Source organism: Rattus rattus, chromosome 12, assembly GCF_011064425.1.
Source record: "Rattus rattus isolate New Zealand chromosome 12, Rrattus_CSIRO_v1, whole genome shotgun sequence".
Taxonomy (NCBI): domain Eukaryota; kingdom Metazoa; phylum Chordata; class Mammalia; order Rodentia; family Muridae; genus Rattus; species Rattus rattus.
The window spans coordinates 58,812,005-58,827,680 of NC_046165.1; the positions used below are offsets into that span (position 1 = coordinate 58,812,005).

The 15,676-nt window shown below is 45.5% G+C and overlaps 1 protein-coding gene across 1 annotated transcript in view; it reads right to left on the reverse strand.

Annotated features, from left to right (window-relative positions):
- The window catches only part of Nuggc (nuclear GTPase, germinal center associated), a 35,235-nt gene extending 19,559 nt beyond the window's left edge, over positions 1 to 15,676 (reverse strand). The window contains exons 1-9 of the mRNA XM_032917378.1: positions 15,643 to 15,676; positions 14,766 to 14,870; positions 14,115 to 14,223; positions 13,151 to 13,373; positions 11,959 to 12,189; positions 9,373 to 9,582; positions 5,139 to 5,314; positions 3,796 to 3,814; positions 3,307 to 3,396 (exon numbers count right to left, since the gene is read on the reverse strand). Coding sequence (XP_032773269.1) covers positions 3,307 to 3,396; positions 3,796 to 3,814; positions 5,139 to 5,314; positions 9,373 to 9,582; positions 11,959 to 12,189; positions 13,151 to 13,373; positions 14,115 to 14,223; positions 14,766 to 14,870; positions 15,643 to 15,676 — 1,197 coding nt within the window. The remainder of the gene's footprint in view (positions 1 to 3,306; positions 3,397 to 3,795; positions 3,815 to 5,138; positions 5,315 to 9,372; positions 9,583 to 11,958; positions 12,190 to 13,150; positions 13,374 to 14,114; positions 14,224 to 14,765; positions 14,871 to 15,642) is intronic.

Sequence of the window (15,676 nt, forward strand, 5' to 3'; positions counted from 1 at the left end):
TTCCGTCCCCAGCTCCAGAAAAAAAAGAAAAAGAAAAAAAAAAAAAAGATATGTCCCTATCACCCTAGACTCGCCAGGATTTCATCATGAAGAGATGTTGGGTTTTGTTAAAGAACTTTTCCTGCATCTGGTGAGATGATCATGTGATTTCCGTTCTCGAGTCTCTTACGTGGTAAATTACAACAGTGATTTACATACGTGAAACCATCTCTGAGTCTCAGGGATTAAAGTGACCTGGTCTTGTTGGCTGGTTTTTGTTTTTAATGTTTTCTTGAAGGTGGTTTGTAAGAATTTTACTAATGCAGCTCTGATTAAAGTCATTTTGAATGTCTGTAAGAAGATTATGTTCTCATTTAGCACTAAAAAGACTTTTTGTTTACAAAAGAGCCTGGAGACTTAAAACTGAAGTATAAGTTTAATATTAGTGAAAAAAATCCGTAGGTTGAAGTCAGAGTCCCTTAGACAAAGGTTTTAGGAGGTAGGATTATTGTGATTAAGCCCTGAGGGTAGAGCCCTTACGAATAGGATTAAAACACTTACGAAACATATTCTGGACAGCCCACCCCCTTTCCATCGAATGTGGACCCAGGGAGAAAATGGCCATCACACTGTGAACCAGGAAGTAAACATTCCCCAGACACTGAATATCCATCTCTTTGACCGTGGACTCCCAGCCTCCAGACCAGTGAGAAATACACACACACACACACACACACACACACACACACACACACACACATGTCTGTTGTTTCTAATGGTGCTCTCACCATGGCATACCAGTTAGACCAAGATGTAAGTCTCAGAAGAGTTAGAATGAGGAAGAGAAGAGCTGAACATCTCACAAAGTACCCAGTCTTCTCTGTGTCTCTAATATTCAAGGAAAGGGAGGATGGAGATTTTTAATCCCAGCACTTGGGAGGCAGAGGTGGGCAGATCTCCATGAGTTCAAGGCCAGTCTGGTCTACAAATCAAAATCCAGGATAGCCAAGGATAGACAAAAACAAATAACAAAAACAGGAGAGAAACTGTGCAGAATCACAATAGTGTGTGTGTGTGTGTGTGTGTGTGACAGAGAGAGAGAGAGAGAGAGAGAGAGAGAGAGAATCCCTCCCCACCTTTTCTCTTGACCGCCCAGCTTGAACAAAGAGCTGATATGATGCACCATAGTCCTGTTTCTCACACTGCCTTTCTATTGAAGAAAGCTCATGGGGACCCTCTAACCTGTCCCCAGTATATTCTCTCTCCTGTGCTGTGTTGAGACTGCTCCCCTTTCCCAGCTCTTCTCCCAACCCTCTCTCATGCTCCCACTTCTGATACACTCCTTCCTAAATCCTTAATCCCATTTTCTCTAGAGACTTTGACCTAACCTTTTTCTAATTCTCATTTCCATAACAAGATCTATTGACCTATAGCTAGAACAATGACTGCCTTATTCAACTTCAGCCTCATATATCTCAAGACTAAAATGAAATTTGCTCCAAAGACATACCGTACAAATGAAGATTTTACAAATGAAGGTTCAAAGTGGCCAGAGAATTGGTCCAACACTTAATGGGGATCTACATGGGTTGCAGAATCAAAAGTGCTTGCATTCCAAGAACTGCAGCAAAACTGCACACTGGCGTACTGCTGCCCAGATCCCAACTCATGCAAATCAATTTGCCACATTTATTAGCAATAAACATAGTGAATTGAACACTGAAGTGTTATGCCTTCCCAGTTCCCAAGATAATCTGATTAGAACCTCATGAAATTCGTGCTTCTCTGCCAGCAAGAACCATCTGAGAGATTAACAACAGCTCTGCTGTGTTGTCGCCTCATGGAAACTGGCATCCAACTGCTCAGCAGACGACTTCCGCTCTCGGAGGAGGCCTGATCACCCAGAGCTGGCAGCACAAGCTTTGGCATCTCTGGTTCTACATGGCACAACGTGCTTTTTCGATGTCCATGTAATGGAAGTCAAGACACGTCAAGCTATTGTCTGAACTGGACAGAAGCCAAATGTTACCATTGAAACTGGAACTGAAGAGTTCATTTGGGCAAACCTTAAGTGTGGGAGGGAATAGAGGTCCTCCAGCATGGCATTCATGCCTTCCTGGTCAGATTTCACCTCTAAATAGGTATCTGTTTTACAGTCACCGGAAACTATTGGGGTAAGTTTATCTTTAGACTATTTTATTGATAAAGTAGTAAAAATAATTGAGGAAAACACTAAGGTCCCCCAGAATAAATAATGCACCTCCAGCCTTACTTTGTAATTTGTCAGACATGGCTACCACTGTATTCTTGCACGTGCTACGTGTACCCCTGACCTAAAGACTATGGTTCGTGTGTGTGTGTGTGTGTGTGTGTTGTTTGTGTGTGTGTATGCATATTCCTGGCACACACGAATGTATGTACTTTGCATATGTATATGGGAGGTGTACTTACCCATGCATACACATATTGAGCTGGAGTTCAACATGACTTTCTTCTCTGTTGCTCTTCACCTCATTTTTTGAGACAGTCTCCCACTGAACCTGGAGATTGTTGTCTCGGCTAGACTCGCTGACCAGCAAACCCCCAGGCCCACATCTTGGCTCACATAGCTTAGTTTACAGCCTACAGCTGTGTGCAGCCATACCAGTTCTCCATGGATGTCAGGGATCCAAACTCAGGTCCTTCCTCATGCTTGCAGAGCAATCATTTTATAACTAACCCATCTTTCTAGCCTAGCATGATTGTTTTGTTTTCAATTATTCCCAAGAAGCTGAAATTTTCGATCCCCAGCCCCAAAAAAAAGGAAAAAAAAAGCTGAAATTTTCCCCAAATCTTTCCCTAGAATCATCTCTCCCTACTGCCAGTGAGACTTAGACACTTGTTCCCATACAGTACCCTGGGATATGGGTGGGTGCACACACACACACACACACACACACACACACACACACACGCACGCACGCACACACACACACACACACACACACACACACACAGAGAGAGAGAGAGAGAGAGAGAGAGAGAGAGAGAGAGAGAGAGAGAGAGAGAGAGAGAGTCCTGGGAAATAGTACCCTCATTTACTCAATCCATTAATTATGAGGGAGATGGTACTAGTTCCCCATTTTACAGACAAGAAAGAAGAGGTACGAAGAGGTACTCTAACATGCCTTAAGCCGCAGTGGTCATGAAGCAGTAGGACTAACTTAAGTGTAAATTGCCTTCTCCAAAGCTCGTAACCTTAATCCCACGAAGGACCAAATACACATCTGTTTTTCTGTATCTGGGGACTGAGAAGCAAAAGAACATGCAGCAAAACTGCAAACTCACCTTCAATTTCTCCTTGAGAATTTTATTCCTTTGTAGTTTGATTATTTCATTTCTTTGCAGAACAGCCTCTCTCTGACTTTGAATAGCTTGCTAGATGAAGAAAGGAGACAAAGCAGCCAAAGGCTAGGGTTATCAGCAGTGGTGCAATGAGATGGTCGCCCAGAAACTCAAGTGTGCACTTATAGGTTATGGACCACCAGACATAAATGACATTATTTAAAAATTACTGTACCAGATGCTGGAGAGATGCTCAATGGTGGAAAGCACCCATTGCTATTTCAGATGACCTGAATTTGGTTCCCAGCATCCACTTCTGCGGACCACAACTACCTGTAATCCCAGCTCTAGGGTTCCGGTGCCTTCTCCTGGCCTCCACAGGTATCCACACTTATATAGCAAGCATACACACGTACGCACACATGCATGCAACATACACACACACACACTAGTAAAAATAAATCTGTTTTAAAATGACTGGTCCATACTTACATTTCCCATCTTTCTTTCCCTGAAATGAAATAAGAAAATGTCACAACAACTAAACTTTTATTTTGTATTCTAGCAAATTTACAACTTTGCCTGAAGGCAGTATAAACAGACATGACCCCTTAGCCTTTGTGTGAAGTTTTCTGACTCAACTCTCTCTCCCTCCCTCCCTCCCTTCCTCCCTTCCTCCCTGCCTCCCTTCCTCACCCCTCCTCATCCTCTTCTAGTATCTTGGATAGGGAGCCTTTATTTCTCAAAGGTAACCCATATTTTGCACTCAGAAATGCCCTGTTATGTCACTCCTTGTCCCAGGCCGAGGGTGGCCCTCTCAGTCTGAGTTCATGTGGCACTGGGCTCATCCCTCTCTAGCCTTTAGCCCTTTTTGCCCAGGAAAGAGGTGACCCTCAGTGCCCAGCAGATTCTGAGATATCTGGTTTTAGTGTTGGTATTGGGGGGAAAAAAGGTGAGCTTCAGATATTCTGTGGTAGGGAGTGGGGCAGAACAGACTGTAGGGGGTGAGCGATGAAGCTAGAGTTCTGACCTAGACCATGAGAGAAAAAGAAGTCCTAGAGAAAGGAGCCAGGCTTGGGTTTTGCTGAGCCTGGGAGGAATGTGCAGGGGACAGGTGAAGAAGCCCCGGGATGATGGCAGAGCCCTCAGTGACCCAATGATGTTGACACTGCATCATTGTCCTCATGCTGTGTACTCATGCCTGTTTGCCATGGTTCTGCTGGTTAACTTTTCACTCTCAGAGGGACCTCGGTGTGATAGGCAAAGTCTACTTCTCCCTAGTTACTGGGGGGCAGAGCTACATGGAAACAAAGACACCTATTAATTTCTATCAAGCCCTCCAATGCACACCTCTCATTCCTAGTCATTAAACTGGCACTCTAAAACCTTCTGGCCAAATTTTTCCAAGTTTTGAGCTTAAAGACAAACTTTAAACCACGCTGAAGTAAAACCTGGCACTTGAAAGCTACACCAGGCTTTTATGGTATGGACATCCAGGTATGACTGGATAGTCTTATGGTATGTTCCTCCCGGTGGCGGGAAACCATGTCTATGTCTCTGAGGACAGGAAGCATTATTTTTACGTTGCACATTTGAGTGGTGTCTCAGAGTTGCATAGAAGACAGTGGCTTAGCACAGAACTATCCCCAGAGTGTCACATGTTTCTAACTTGAGGCCATCCACCCAGGCATCTTGACATCTCAACAAGTTGCATGTACATCTCTTCATCCCCAACAGTCACTTGGCAAAGCCTGGGTCATTTTCATAGCCAGATACCAGGAAGGAAAGTCCCCAGGCTGGATGGCCCCGAAAGCCTTGAAAGATCACCCCTATACCTGAGATATTCCTGCAAGTGGAGTTTGTCAGTTTTGGTGACCACCAGGGCGATGTCCCTGCAGAAGCCACGCTGACAGGCTTTGATGCTCTCGCTCAGCAGGTCTTCATGGGCCTTTCCTCCAGAAACTCGCTCTATGTCGCTGATCACCCAGATCATGGAACACTTATCAATGGTCTGCGGGACATGCCCACAGCAAAGGTCAGAATGTAGTGGCATCTCAGTTATAGAGATTGCAGTTCAGTGATGGGTCTTTCACTTTTCCTCCTCAACTCCTGCTTCTCACTCAGAGCTCCCACTCCATACTCTGCACCAGCCAAGAAAGTGGCTCATGGGCCCTCATGTGTGCACAAGTCACACTCTTAGCTTGGTATTCATTTGCCTTTCAAGGTTCTTTACTGGATGACCACAGATGAACAGAACACCTCTCCTGGACATCCTACACAGATCACCTCCCTACTACAGCTCCTCTCTGACTACTCAGGGCAGTTCTCTGCTACCTAGAGGGAAGACTCTCTGGGCCTTGCACCTTAGAGTCCACAGACTTTCAATCTTTTGACCCACCAGGACTCCTGGCTTCCTGCAGAATGATTGACAGAGTTCTACACACAACTCAATCCTTCAAGCCCAGACCCATCAGTCATGTGGGTCACCTCAGTGACCTTCTAGGAGAGGGTTCTTCAAAACTACTTTTGGCTACTGAGCAAGAAGCTGGATAACCTGTAATTTATGTTCCAAAGGCCATTGAACATGACATTAACAGCATCAACACTGCTTTATTAAATGCTCATCTTCAGTGTAACAGCTATGCATAGCCCTGTGACATGCTTCTCACTGTATTGTCTGTCTTACCTCTGAATTCATGAAATGCTGATCTGACTCAAAAGACAAGATGATTTTCAGTTTTTTAACACAGTACATTGCACTTAAAGGAATGGCTGATTTGTCACTTGAAAAATACTCTCATTATTCTGATTCAGACCAATTGTGTTAACTAGTGAAGATCCTACACCCCAGAGGATACTTGGAAACATCTGGAGATATTTTTTAAAGAATGTTTTTAGTTGTACATGCATGTGTGTGTGTGTGTGTGTGTGTGTGTGTGTGTGTGTGTGTGTGTGTGTGTGGTGTTTATATGGGTGATTTGGACTGACTGACAGACAGTTGTGAGTCCAATGACACGGATGCTGACAATTCAACTCAGGTCCTTTGCAAGAGCGGCAGCAAGTGTGCTTAGCTGCTGAGTCATCTCTCCAGCCCCTCTGAAGATATTTTTAATTGTTACAACTTGGGATACTGACAGTTAGAGGCTAAATAGCTTACAATGCCCAGAAGACCTTCCTATAATAAAGAATTGTCTGACCTCATCTGTTCCAAAGTTGAGGGACCTTGAGTTAATGGCAATGAGTTTCATAGTAGTTTTCCCCCAAGGTTAAATAGCTGATGAGTGGCAGAATGTGTGGTTAGGCCAGTTTCCTAACTTGCCTGCTGTGGCCCATGTGCGCTGTCCCTCACTGCTCCAAGACACTCCCCTATCAGCTGCCTTTGTGAAAAGGTCGAGCTGAGCATCCTCCCTCTACTCAGACACTAGCTCATGGCGAACACCTTTGAAGAGCTCCAGTGTGCTTGATTTTAAACACAGAAGTGCTCTGCCTGCATCAGAAGGGGGAGATCTGACAGCACCATTTGCTTGTACCTCCCCACCTCTCTCTCTGACCCCAAGCCTTTTGTTCCATAGATTGTGGTTTAAAGAATATGTCCCACAGGTTAGACAAAACCCTCTAAAGAGCAGAGTAAGGCCCTGAGAAGTAAAGGAGCCAGCCAAAGCCACACATACCTGGATTCTGACCCTGGTCTGTTTGGAATTGACCAACATTTAGGCACCAATATAAATATGCTTGCTGCCTCCCACCCTGCCCCCCTTCCCAAATTAGAGTCAACTTATAGACACTTGGGACTTTACAGTGTCAATGGTGGATAATGGACATTTTTTGGTATGGAAGACTGTAAGCTATCAGTTTGGGAACTGCTTAAGGATAAGGCCTCTTTCACACTTGTCTCTCCATGTCTAAGCAAGTGACAGGCGCTCAATAACCATGCAGTAAGAGGGGAAAGGATATCGGCCCTAAAAAGTGGCTGTGCTTAAATGTCAGACCCCATAAGAAGGCCCTGGCTACCAAGATCTTGTTGTAGTTCCAGCTGTAAAAGCCACAGTAAAACAAAGTCAACCAGAACTCAGAGGAGGGATGAGGCGGCGGCCTGCCAACCCCACCCTCATCCTTCCCAAAGATGACAATGAGCATCCAAGGGTTCAGCAACAGTGCCCAAAGTTTCACAACAACATCTAGGTGGCAGAGCCAGGACATCTAAATGTGTTGTCATCTTTTTAGAGACAGCAGAGTTTGTGGCAAGGAGCCATGTCCTAAAGACTGTTCTTCTTGGAAGAGGGTGCCTTACGGTTATTTCCTGTGAGGGGCTGAAAAAAAAAAAAAAAAAAAAAAAAAAAAAAACCCAAAAAAACAAAACCTCAGGAATGCAGGGGAGTGAGGTCAGGCAAAGCACTCTGGGAACCAGCTTGTCCCTGCAGCCACCTCCTCCAAGCATGATCCAGGCCAGATCTTTGGTATCCAGGCTTTGATAAACTGCCCAGTATGTCAAAAGTAGCTGCAGCCTCGTTCTACCCAGGGGAGAAGTGATGGTCTCTGGCTGTCACTCTGCTTAGCTTGAACCTAGCCAAGGTTAGGGTGAAGACCTGAGAGAAATTGAAGTTCACATGGCCTCTGACCAAGGCAAAGAGCATGGACTACCTAATTATAGGAGGAGAAAAATGGATGGGGGCAGGGTTGGGGGCAGATAGAGCCCTGTGGATCAGTTAACCTGATTATCAGTGAATCTCTGTCACTTTCTGGCCTTGGACAAACGTCTCTCCTTCTCAGAATAGTCACCATTTCAGCTGTCAAGTCCGGCTGCAGTTTCTCCCTTAGTGTGAGTGACTATACATAGGCAGAACTGCAAGAGTACTTTATAATAATTGCTACGCTACTAGCAATCGATGATGACACTGGTCGTCCATCCCTGTCCCTGTCCAGCTGGGGCTCTGTGTTCCCACCACACTGCTCTTCCTTCAGAGAATAGCCTAGTCCTTCTTTTCCTTCCCTTTTCTCAGAAGCAGCAGGATGAAGGCAGACAGCTCCAGGCTTCCCTTTGGCTCTTCCCCCTGCACACATCCCATGACCTTCCCTAAGGCCCCAAGGAGCATCATCCTTCCCCACCTTGCCAGTCAGATGCAGAGCCCTGGCTCTTCAGTGACTGCCTTCTGTGCCTTGCATTCTTGGCCTCTGCTATGGTTTGAATGGGAAATGATCCGCTCGGGCTCAGGTGTCAACACTTGGTTCCCAGCCCCGCTAGTGTCATTGGGGGAGCTATGGAACCTTTTTGACAGTCCAGCCCCACTTTCTGGTATCATGAGTATTCCCCCGTGTGTGTGTGTGTGTGTGTGTGTGTGTGTGTGTGTGTGTGTGTGTGTGTGTGTGTGTCTGATATCTGTGTATGTTCTCTCTCTCTCTCTCTCTCTCTCTCTCTGTGTGTGTGTGTGTGTGTGTGTGTGTGTGTGTGTGTGTGTGTGTGTGTGTGTGAGACATGAACATATATCTGTTTGTCTCTCTCTTTCTTTCCCGTGTGAGGATGAAATATTATCACTGTGCTTGCTTACTGCCAGGCAGGCCCAACGCTCACAACACCATGCTTTCTCCATCATGGTGGACTGTCTCCCCTTTGGAACTGTAAGCCAAAGCAAATCCTTTCTCCCCTAAATTGCTTTTTGTCAGCATTCTATTCCAGCAACAGAAAGCTTAGTAATCCAGCCTCCTTTGTGCTCACGGACACCGTATCCCTTTCCTCTTAGTAATCCAGCCTCCTTGGTGCTCATGGACACTATATCCCTTTCCTCTTAGTAATCCAGCCTCCTTGGTGCTCACGGACACCGTATCCCTTTCCTCTGTTCCCTTGGCCTCTCTGTGCCTGCTCTTCTCGTACATCGTTATACACTTGTCCAGCTATACAGCCTTCCTCTGCCAATTCCTCTTCCCCAGTGGAATCCAGTGGAATCCCCATGGGCACCAGTGTTCAGCACATGAACGAGTTAAATGTCATCAAGCTCACAAGTTCTCAACCCTCTTCTTTGAAGGGGTGAAGGAGTAGAGGGACGAGGGATGAGCCCCGTGAAAAAGAATCACCTTTTTCCACATCTCATCCCTCTTGCTGTTGAAATCACCTGTGCCTGGAATGTCTACCAGGACAACCCCTTCTGGGATCAGTGAAGATTTGGGAAGAATCACTTCCACATATTTGATCAAGGGCCAGATTGGTGTCTCTGCTGATTCTCCATCCCAGTCTCTCCTCTGAGTCCTGATGAAGGGGTCCAGCTTGACAGATAGCTCTCCTGCCTGCAGAGGAAGGACAGGTTGCACATATCAACCATGCTGATGGCTCTTTATCCTGGGCTGACTGTGATGCAGAGTCCTTGAAGGAATGCTGAGGGGTGGTGGGGAGTCCTTGGACAACAGACGTCAGGAAGTCTTGTGGTCTCTGCAAGGGCCTAAACATTGAGAGCCTAGAAAGGCTCTGGAGACCAGCAAGTTCAAGCTCCTTAACTTAGTCGAGGCTGGAGAGGTGGCTCAGTGGATAAGAGCACTTGCTGCTCAATCGTGAGGCCCAGGGTTCAGATTCAGCACTCACACTGGGCAGCCCACAGCCAACTATAACTCCTGCTCAAAGAAATCCCTCCTCCAAACACCATGGTTATAAACACTCATACATATGCACACTCACAAAAATAAATCCCTCTTCCAGACACCATGGTTATACACACACACACACACACACACACACACACACACACACACACACACATTAATAAATATATGGAGTTCAGTGGGGCTAGGAATGTAGCTTAACTGAGTGTGAGTGCTCACTTAATGCATAAAGCCTGGGTTTGGTTGAAGTATTGCATAAACGGGACCTGTTTGTAATCCTGCAACTCAGGGGATGGAGACAGAAGAATTTGGAGTTCAAGATCATCTTTGGCTACGCAGTGAGTTCAAGGCAGCTTGAGATGTTAGAAAGCTCCCCACCTTCAGATGGTGCAGCCCAACTCAGCTTGGAAGAGGACTCCAGGAAAGTTATTGGACACTAAATTTATCTCCTAAATTCCATTTGCTTCTAAAATTAATGTGATTTTCTAAATTTTGCCTATAGCATATTTTTTCCACATGGCAAAAGGCAACTGTGAAGAATTTGATTACTGGAAATCTCACGGATAATTATAGAGAGTCAATCATGACATAATAATCATATTTTCCAAATTAAAAATTGATCAGAAAATTGATCTTTTAAAAAGACTTTTAAAACTTCCAAGCATATATATATACATACATATATAAATATGTAAATAAATAAATTTATATATAAATATATATATAAAACTTGATAGGCTTTTCCAGAACATTTCAACGATAGCAAGTGGGAGAGAGGGTAGTTTCCATCCTCTTGTTCCTGCTTAGACACACTGGGAATGATGACACTTTCATTGCCGGCAGTAAGGGCAGTAATTCTCAACTGGGACACTTCAGAGAGCAGAAAAGCTGGAATGTATGGTGATCACTGTTGATCGATGTCTGCAGAATGTCCCAGAAAGAAAACAAAAAAGAATGAAGTTTCTTTTTAAAAGATTGTTTGTGTGTATGTATAGGCACGAGTATGCACACATACATATATGCACATGCTTACACACATGTAAGTTCACACATATGCATGCCACAGGGCACATGCAGAAGTCAGAGGACAATTTGCAGGAGTCAGTTCCCTTCTTCCACCTTGTGAGACTCAGGGATCAGGGTTAGGTTGTGGGGTTGTTGAGAAGTACCTTACCCTCTGAGCCACTTGGCTGGCCCTAGGGCAGGGAGGGAAACCTAGGGTTTTAATGTACAGTGTTTATAAATTGAGTGCTGGTGTCACAGATATTTTGTCTAACATAGATTCTGAAATTCAGCTTAATAAAATACATGCCAGTTCTAAGAGTAGGATGAGCATCCCAGGCTTCATCCATAGCAACCTAGATGTCCATCTGTTTGGGGATCTAAGGGAGTGAGGATGATCTAAGTCACTCGGGACAGGTCGGATGCCTGCCTTGTCTAGAGCAGCTAAGAAGAGGCACTCAGCCCGGTTCTGAACAATGACATCCACACAATTTTATCAAGGGTGTTTCTGGGAATGTTTTCACTTTCTGAAACGGGAGATGTTTGGTGGCAGCATTCATCTATTTCTTTCCATGAGAGTAGCTGCAATGTCTGGCTCTTCTGCAGCAACCGTATGACTAAGAGGCAACAAGCAGCATGGTAGGCCAAGGACACCGCAGAGATGTTGAATTTCACATGGCTGAGTCACAAAACTAATCTAAGACCCTATTATCTCCAAATGTCTTCTATGAGAAAAATGAGTAAATTTCACATGCTTAAGCCTTTATATATATAATATATGACATAATGAATACTATATAATGAATTAACATAAGACGGGTCTGTATAACAAATATACATATATTCATTTTTCAGTCAAAGCCATCCCAAATCCATTCTCAATGGACTGTAGTCTTTTCTAAACATAAAATCTCCATTTGGAAATCCAAGGTTATTGAGTGGTGGATAATGGTGGATTAGGGTACCAACTTATTTTCAATAAAAAAAAATTACACACTGTACCCCTGGGTGGATTCAAGTGTAATACTTAGATGTAGAAAAAGGAAAACGAAAGCTTGACGCTACCTCCTCTGCCTTTAGAGTGATGGTTCTCGAGGTGGGAATCCTGCCTCTGGGCTTCATCCTCAGCAAATCCTCATAGTGCTTCCTGTCTGCCCCGTGGCCATAGAGCATCTGTAGCTTCCGGGCGGCTTCTGCTGCTGCATCGTCCCTGTCCCATGTCTCTGCCTCTTCTTCCCCGGACCACTCTGCTCTGTGCAGGAGTTTAGTCAAGTCCTTTAGTTCTGCCTTCCACTCCTGTCAAGGCAGAACAGGGCCATGATGCTCATGACAGAATGATAGACCAGGGTGGAGGGTGATAACAGGAGAGGGTAGAGCACAGGGCCCCAAGACATGGGGGATCAGAGGTTGCGAGCAGAAACCTAAACCAGCTAGCCCAAATCCCTTGTGTCCTGGGTGACTGTGTCAACATCCTGGAGTCTCCCGACACAAGGAGCTTCATCTGAGGAACTGTCGATCTGTGGTCATGTCTGTGAGGGACTGTCTTGATTTTCTGGACTGATGGAAGAAGGTTAAGCCTACTGTGTGTGATGCTATTTTGGGGCAAGCGGTCCTGAGCATAAAAATCAAGTTGAGGATGAGCCTGTGAGCCACCCAGGGAGTGGGCCAACAGGCAGCAGTCCCCCATGGCTTCTGCCCTTGAGGTCCTGCCCTGGCTTCCCTCATGACAGCCTATGACCTGAAGTGCAAGGAAATAAACCCTTTCGGCCCCTGGGTTAGCCTTTGTTGTGGTGTTTATCAAATCAACAAAAAGGAAACTAGAGTATGGGGCAGCAGAGGCTTAAAGAGAGGAATGGCTGGCACAGGGTCTCCTTAGGACTTGCCTCAGAACATGAGGCAGAGGCCCCGTCTGTGCGGAATAGTCTCAGTTCACATCTCCATATTGATTGATTGATTGACTGAGACAGGGTCACTGAAGCTCACCAATTCAGCTAGACTGGCTCGCCAGTGAGTATTTCTGTCTCCTCCATGTTGGGATTACAGACCCACATGACTTCTTTTTACCCTCCATAAATGCTGGAGGTCCAGACTTAAGCCCCATGCTAGCACAGCAAGCACTTCACCAATCGAGCCATTCCCCAACCCCTGTGCTACACTTACAGTGAGTGTGATTGCAGCCTATGGTGGCTTGAAGAAGAAAAATTCAGGGGAGAGAGGGAAAGATAAGAAGAGAAAGCAGGAGGGGAGGCCAGCATACCTGGTCAGACAGAAGGTGGATTTTGGCCTCGTACTGCTCACAACAGCCAGAACTCACTTGTACGATGCATGACGTGCAAACACTTTCTCCAGACACTGGCAGAAACATCGCTTGTTGGATGAGGGCATTGATCAGAGAGCTCTTGCCAGCTCCAGTGATTCCCAAGAACCCCACATAGACCGGCTCCAGTGGGGGTTTTTCAATCAAGGCAAGAAGCCGGTTTCTGCATCCATTCCAAAATATACATTAGGTATGAAACAGAGTACAGCAGAACAGAATGCAAAGAAACCAAGCTCTAGTCCTGAGCCACTCGCTGTACCCTTCCTTTGTCTGAACAAGGGGGGAATATTACTCTCTGTTTACTACACAGACTTGGGCTGGAGAGCAAAAGGAACTAGATTTAAAAATGCCTGGTAAAGACAGTTCTCCATAAACACTGTATTGTCCACATAAACATGTTTGTGTTCCATGGAACCTGCATATTCTTGTCTCTAACAAAACTCATGCAGAAGTCCAAGGACGTCTCAGAGTGCCATGAGCAAGGTCAACGATGTCCTTGACTTTCCCAGGGGCTCCCGGGCCAGTTCTGCATGAACAGCTCATAAACTCAGTAATACATGGTTTGGCTGGGTTTGGAGCCTTTCTGCTTATCCACAGTGTGACTTGGCTCCACGACTTGGCCTCCCTGAGCATCAGTTTCAGTATAAATGGGGCAATCACATTAGCTCCTACTTTATAGGGGCTTTAAGAGGATGAAATGAAATTGTGGGTTTGTAAAGTGCACAGTAGAGGATCTGTCAACAGTGGCCACACAACAAATGGCTACTATCAATGTTGTAAAAAGAAAGCCTGAAACCATAGGGACTTCCCCCCTATAAGTCTACTTCTAATTAAAAGCACTTTCTGGGTTTTTTTTGGCGGAGGAGGGTAGCATCAGATTGGAGGGTGCAGATTCCAGACTCACATGAGATACTTGAGTCCACTTGGAATGCTGTCATCCAGGAAGACAGATTGAATCAACTTCTGATAAGTGTTGCTTAAAACCCTCCTGGTCCGACACTCCAGTTTTTCATCTGGAATCAACAGAAATGGGTTACCTGGCAGAGTAAAAGTACCAAGTCTCTAAAGGAGGCTGATGAGTACTCCATGGAAGAGGGGGGAAGCTTGGTGAAATGAGAAGCCAATTAACCAGAGAGCAAGCTGTCTGCCACTGGAGATAGGCACTCATGGTGTCAGATCTGACCACCTCCACAGACCAGTGCACTCTGTGCCTCCTTACCACAGGACTTACTTAAGTGTTGCCATGGACTTTAGCCCTTCTAGATCATTCTCTTCTGCAGATGCCATATAAACACCTAGCAAGGCATCTAGCTAACCATCTGTAGACTGTCTTCTCCTTAGGAAAAGGCTATTTTGATAACATCCCTCCTCCTCAGAGCAGCCTGGAGATAGACGGCCAAATTCCAGAACTCTGTAGAAACTCTACAGAGCAAGTGCATGCAGGGCTATCTTCTTGTCTTCAGAATTGAGCATCTTTCCCTCTGAGCATCTGCACATGTTTGTAAGACACAGCCGTGCTGCCCTGTGGCTTACACCAGCATTTCACAACACTCACATTCCTTTAGAGCACTTTGCTCCGCAGAGGGAAACGCTTGAAATTTCCAGTCTTGATGAGACCTGCGTCTTTTCTTCACAGGTTCTTTAAACAGTTCACAGTCGGCTAGGGATAAACAGAGAATATATAGAATTACAGGTTGAGGGTGAACCCAGGATCCTTGCCTCAGCTCTGTCCATGCACACAATCAAAATGCCTAAGACCACCCCAGTTGTCTCCACCTGCCTGCTAGCATGTTTGGAAGGCAGCTCTTAGGGGGTTGTCCCAATTTAGGACCTAATTCTCAGGTCCTTGTATTGATCAGTGACTTTTGTATTATCTGTGCAAAACATATGGTCACATCATATCTGCAGTCAGGAAACAAGCAGTAATGTGTGCCAGGGCACAGCTCATGTTTGTCATTTCATTCAGGCTAGTACCCCAGCCTAGGGAATGGCGAGGACTACATACAGAGTGGGACTTTACAGTCCAATTAGCCCAATGCAGAAACTTCCTCACAGACTTGCTCGTAGGCTAGGTGATTCTGGGTCTTGTCAAGTTGAGAATCAATATTAACCACCATGCATCTGGTTTCAACATTGCTCTCCAGGTGCAAACTTCTATTTGCATGTCCTCAGAAACCAACGTAGCTGGATATTGTTCACTAAAGGTAAGTTTTTAGGCGATCCACTAACTGAAGAGGGGAAATCTCAAAGCAGGGTCTATGGGGAAACAGACAGGCCTTGCAGATGAGGAAAAACCGCCATTAGAAACAGAACAAACGTGAAAGCAAGCATGTAATCAGGGCAAATGCTGCTAAACCTCAGAGTCCTTCCTGGTCTGTAAACGGAAAGGGTAGTAAACAGAAGCACGGAAACAGTTTAGAGATTCCCCCTACAATGAATGCCTTTCAGCCGGGCCTGGTGCTGCAT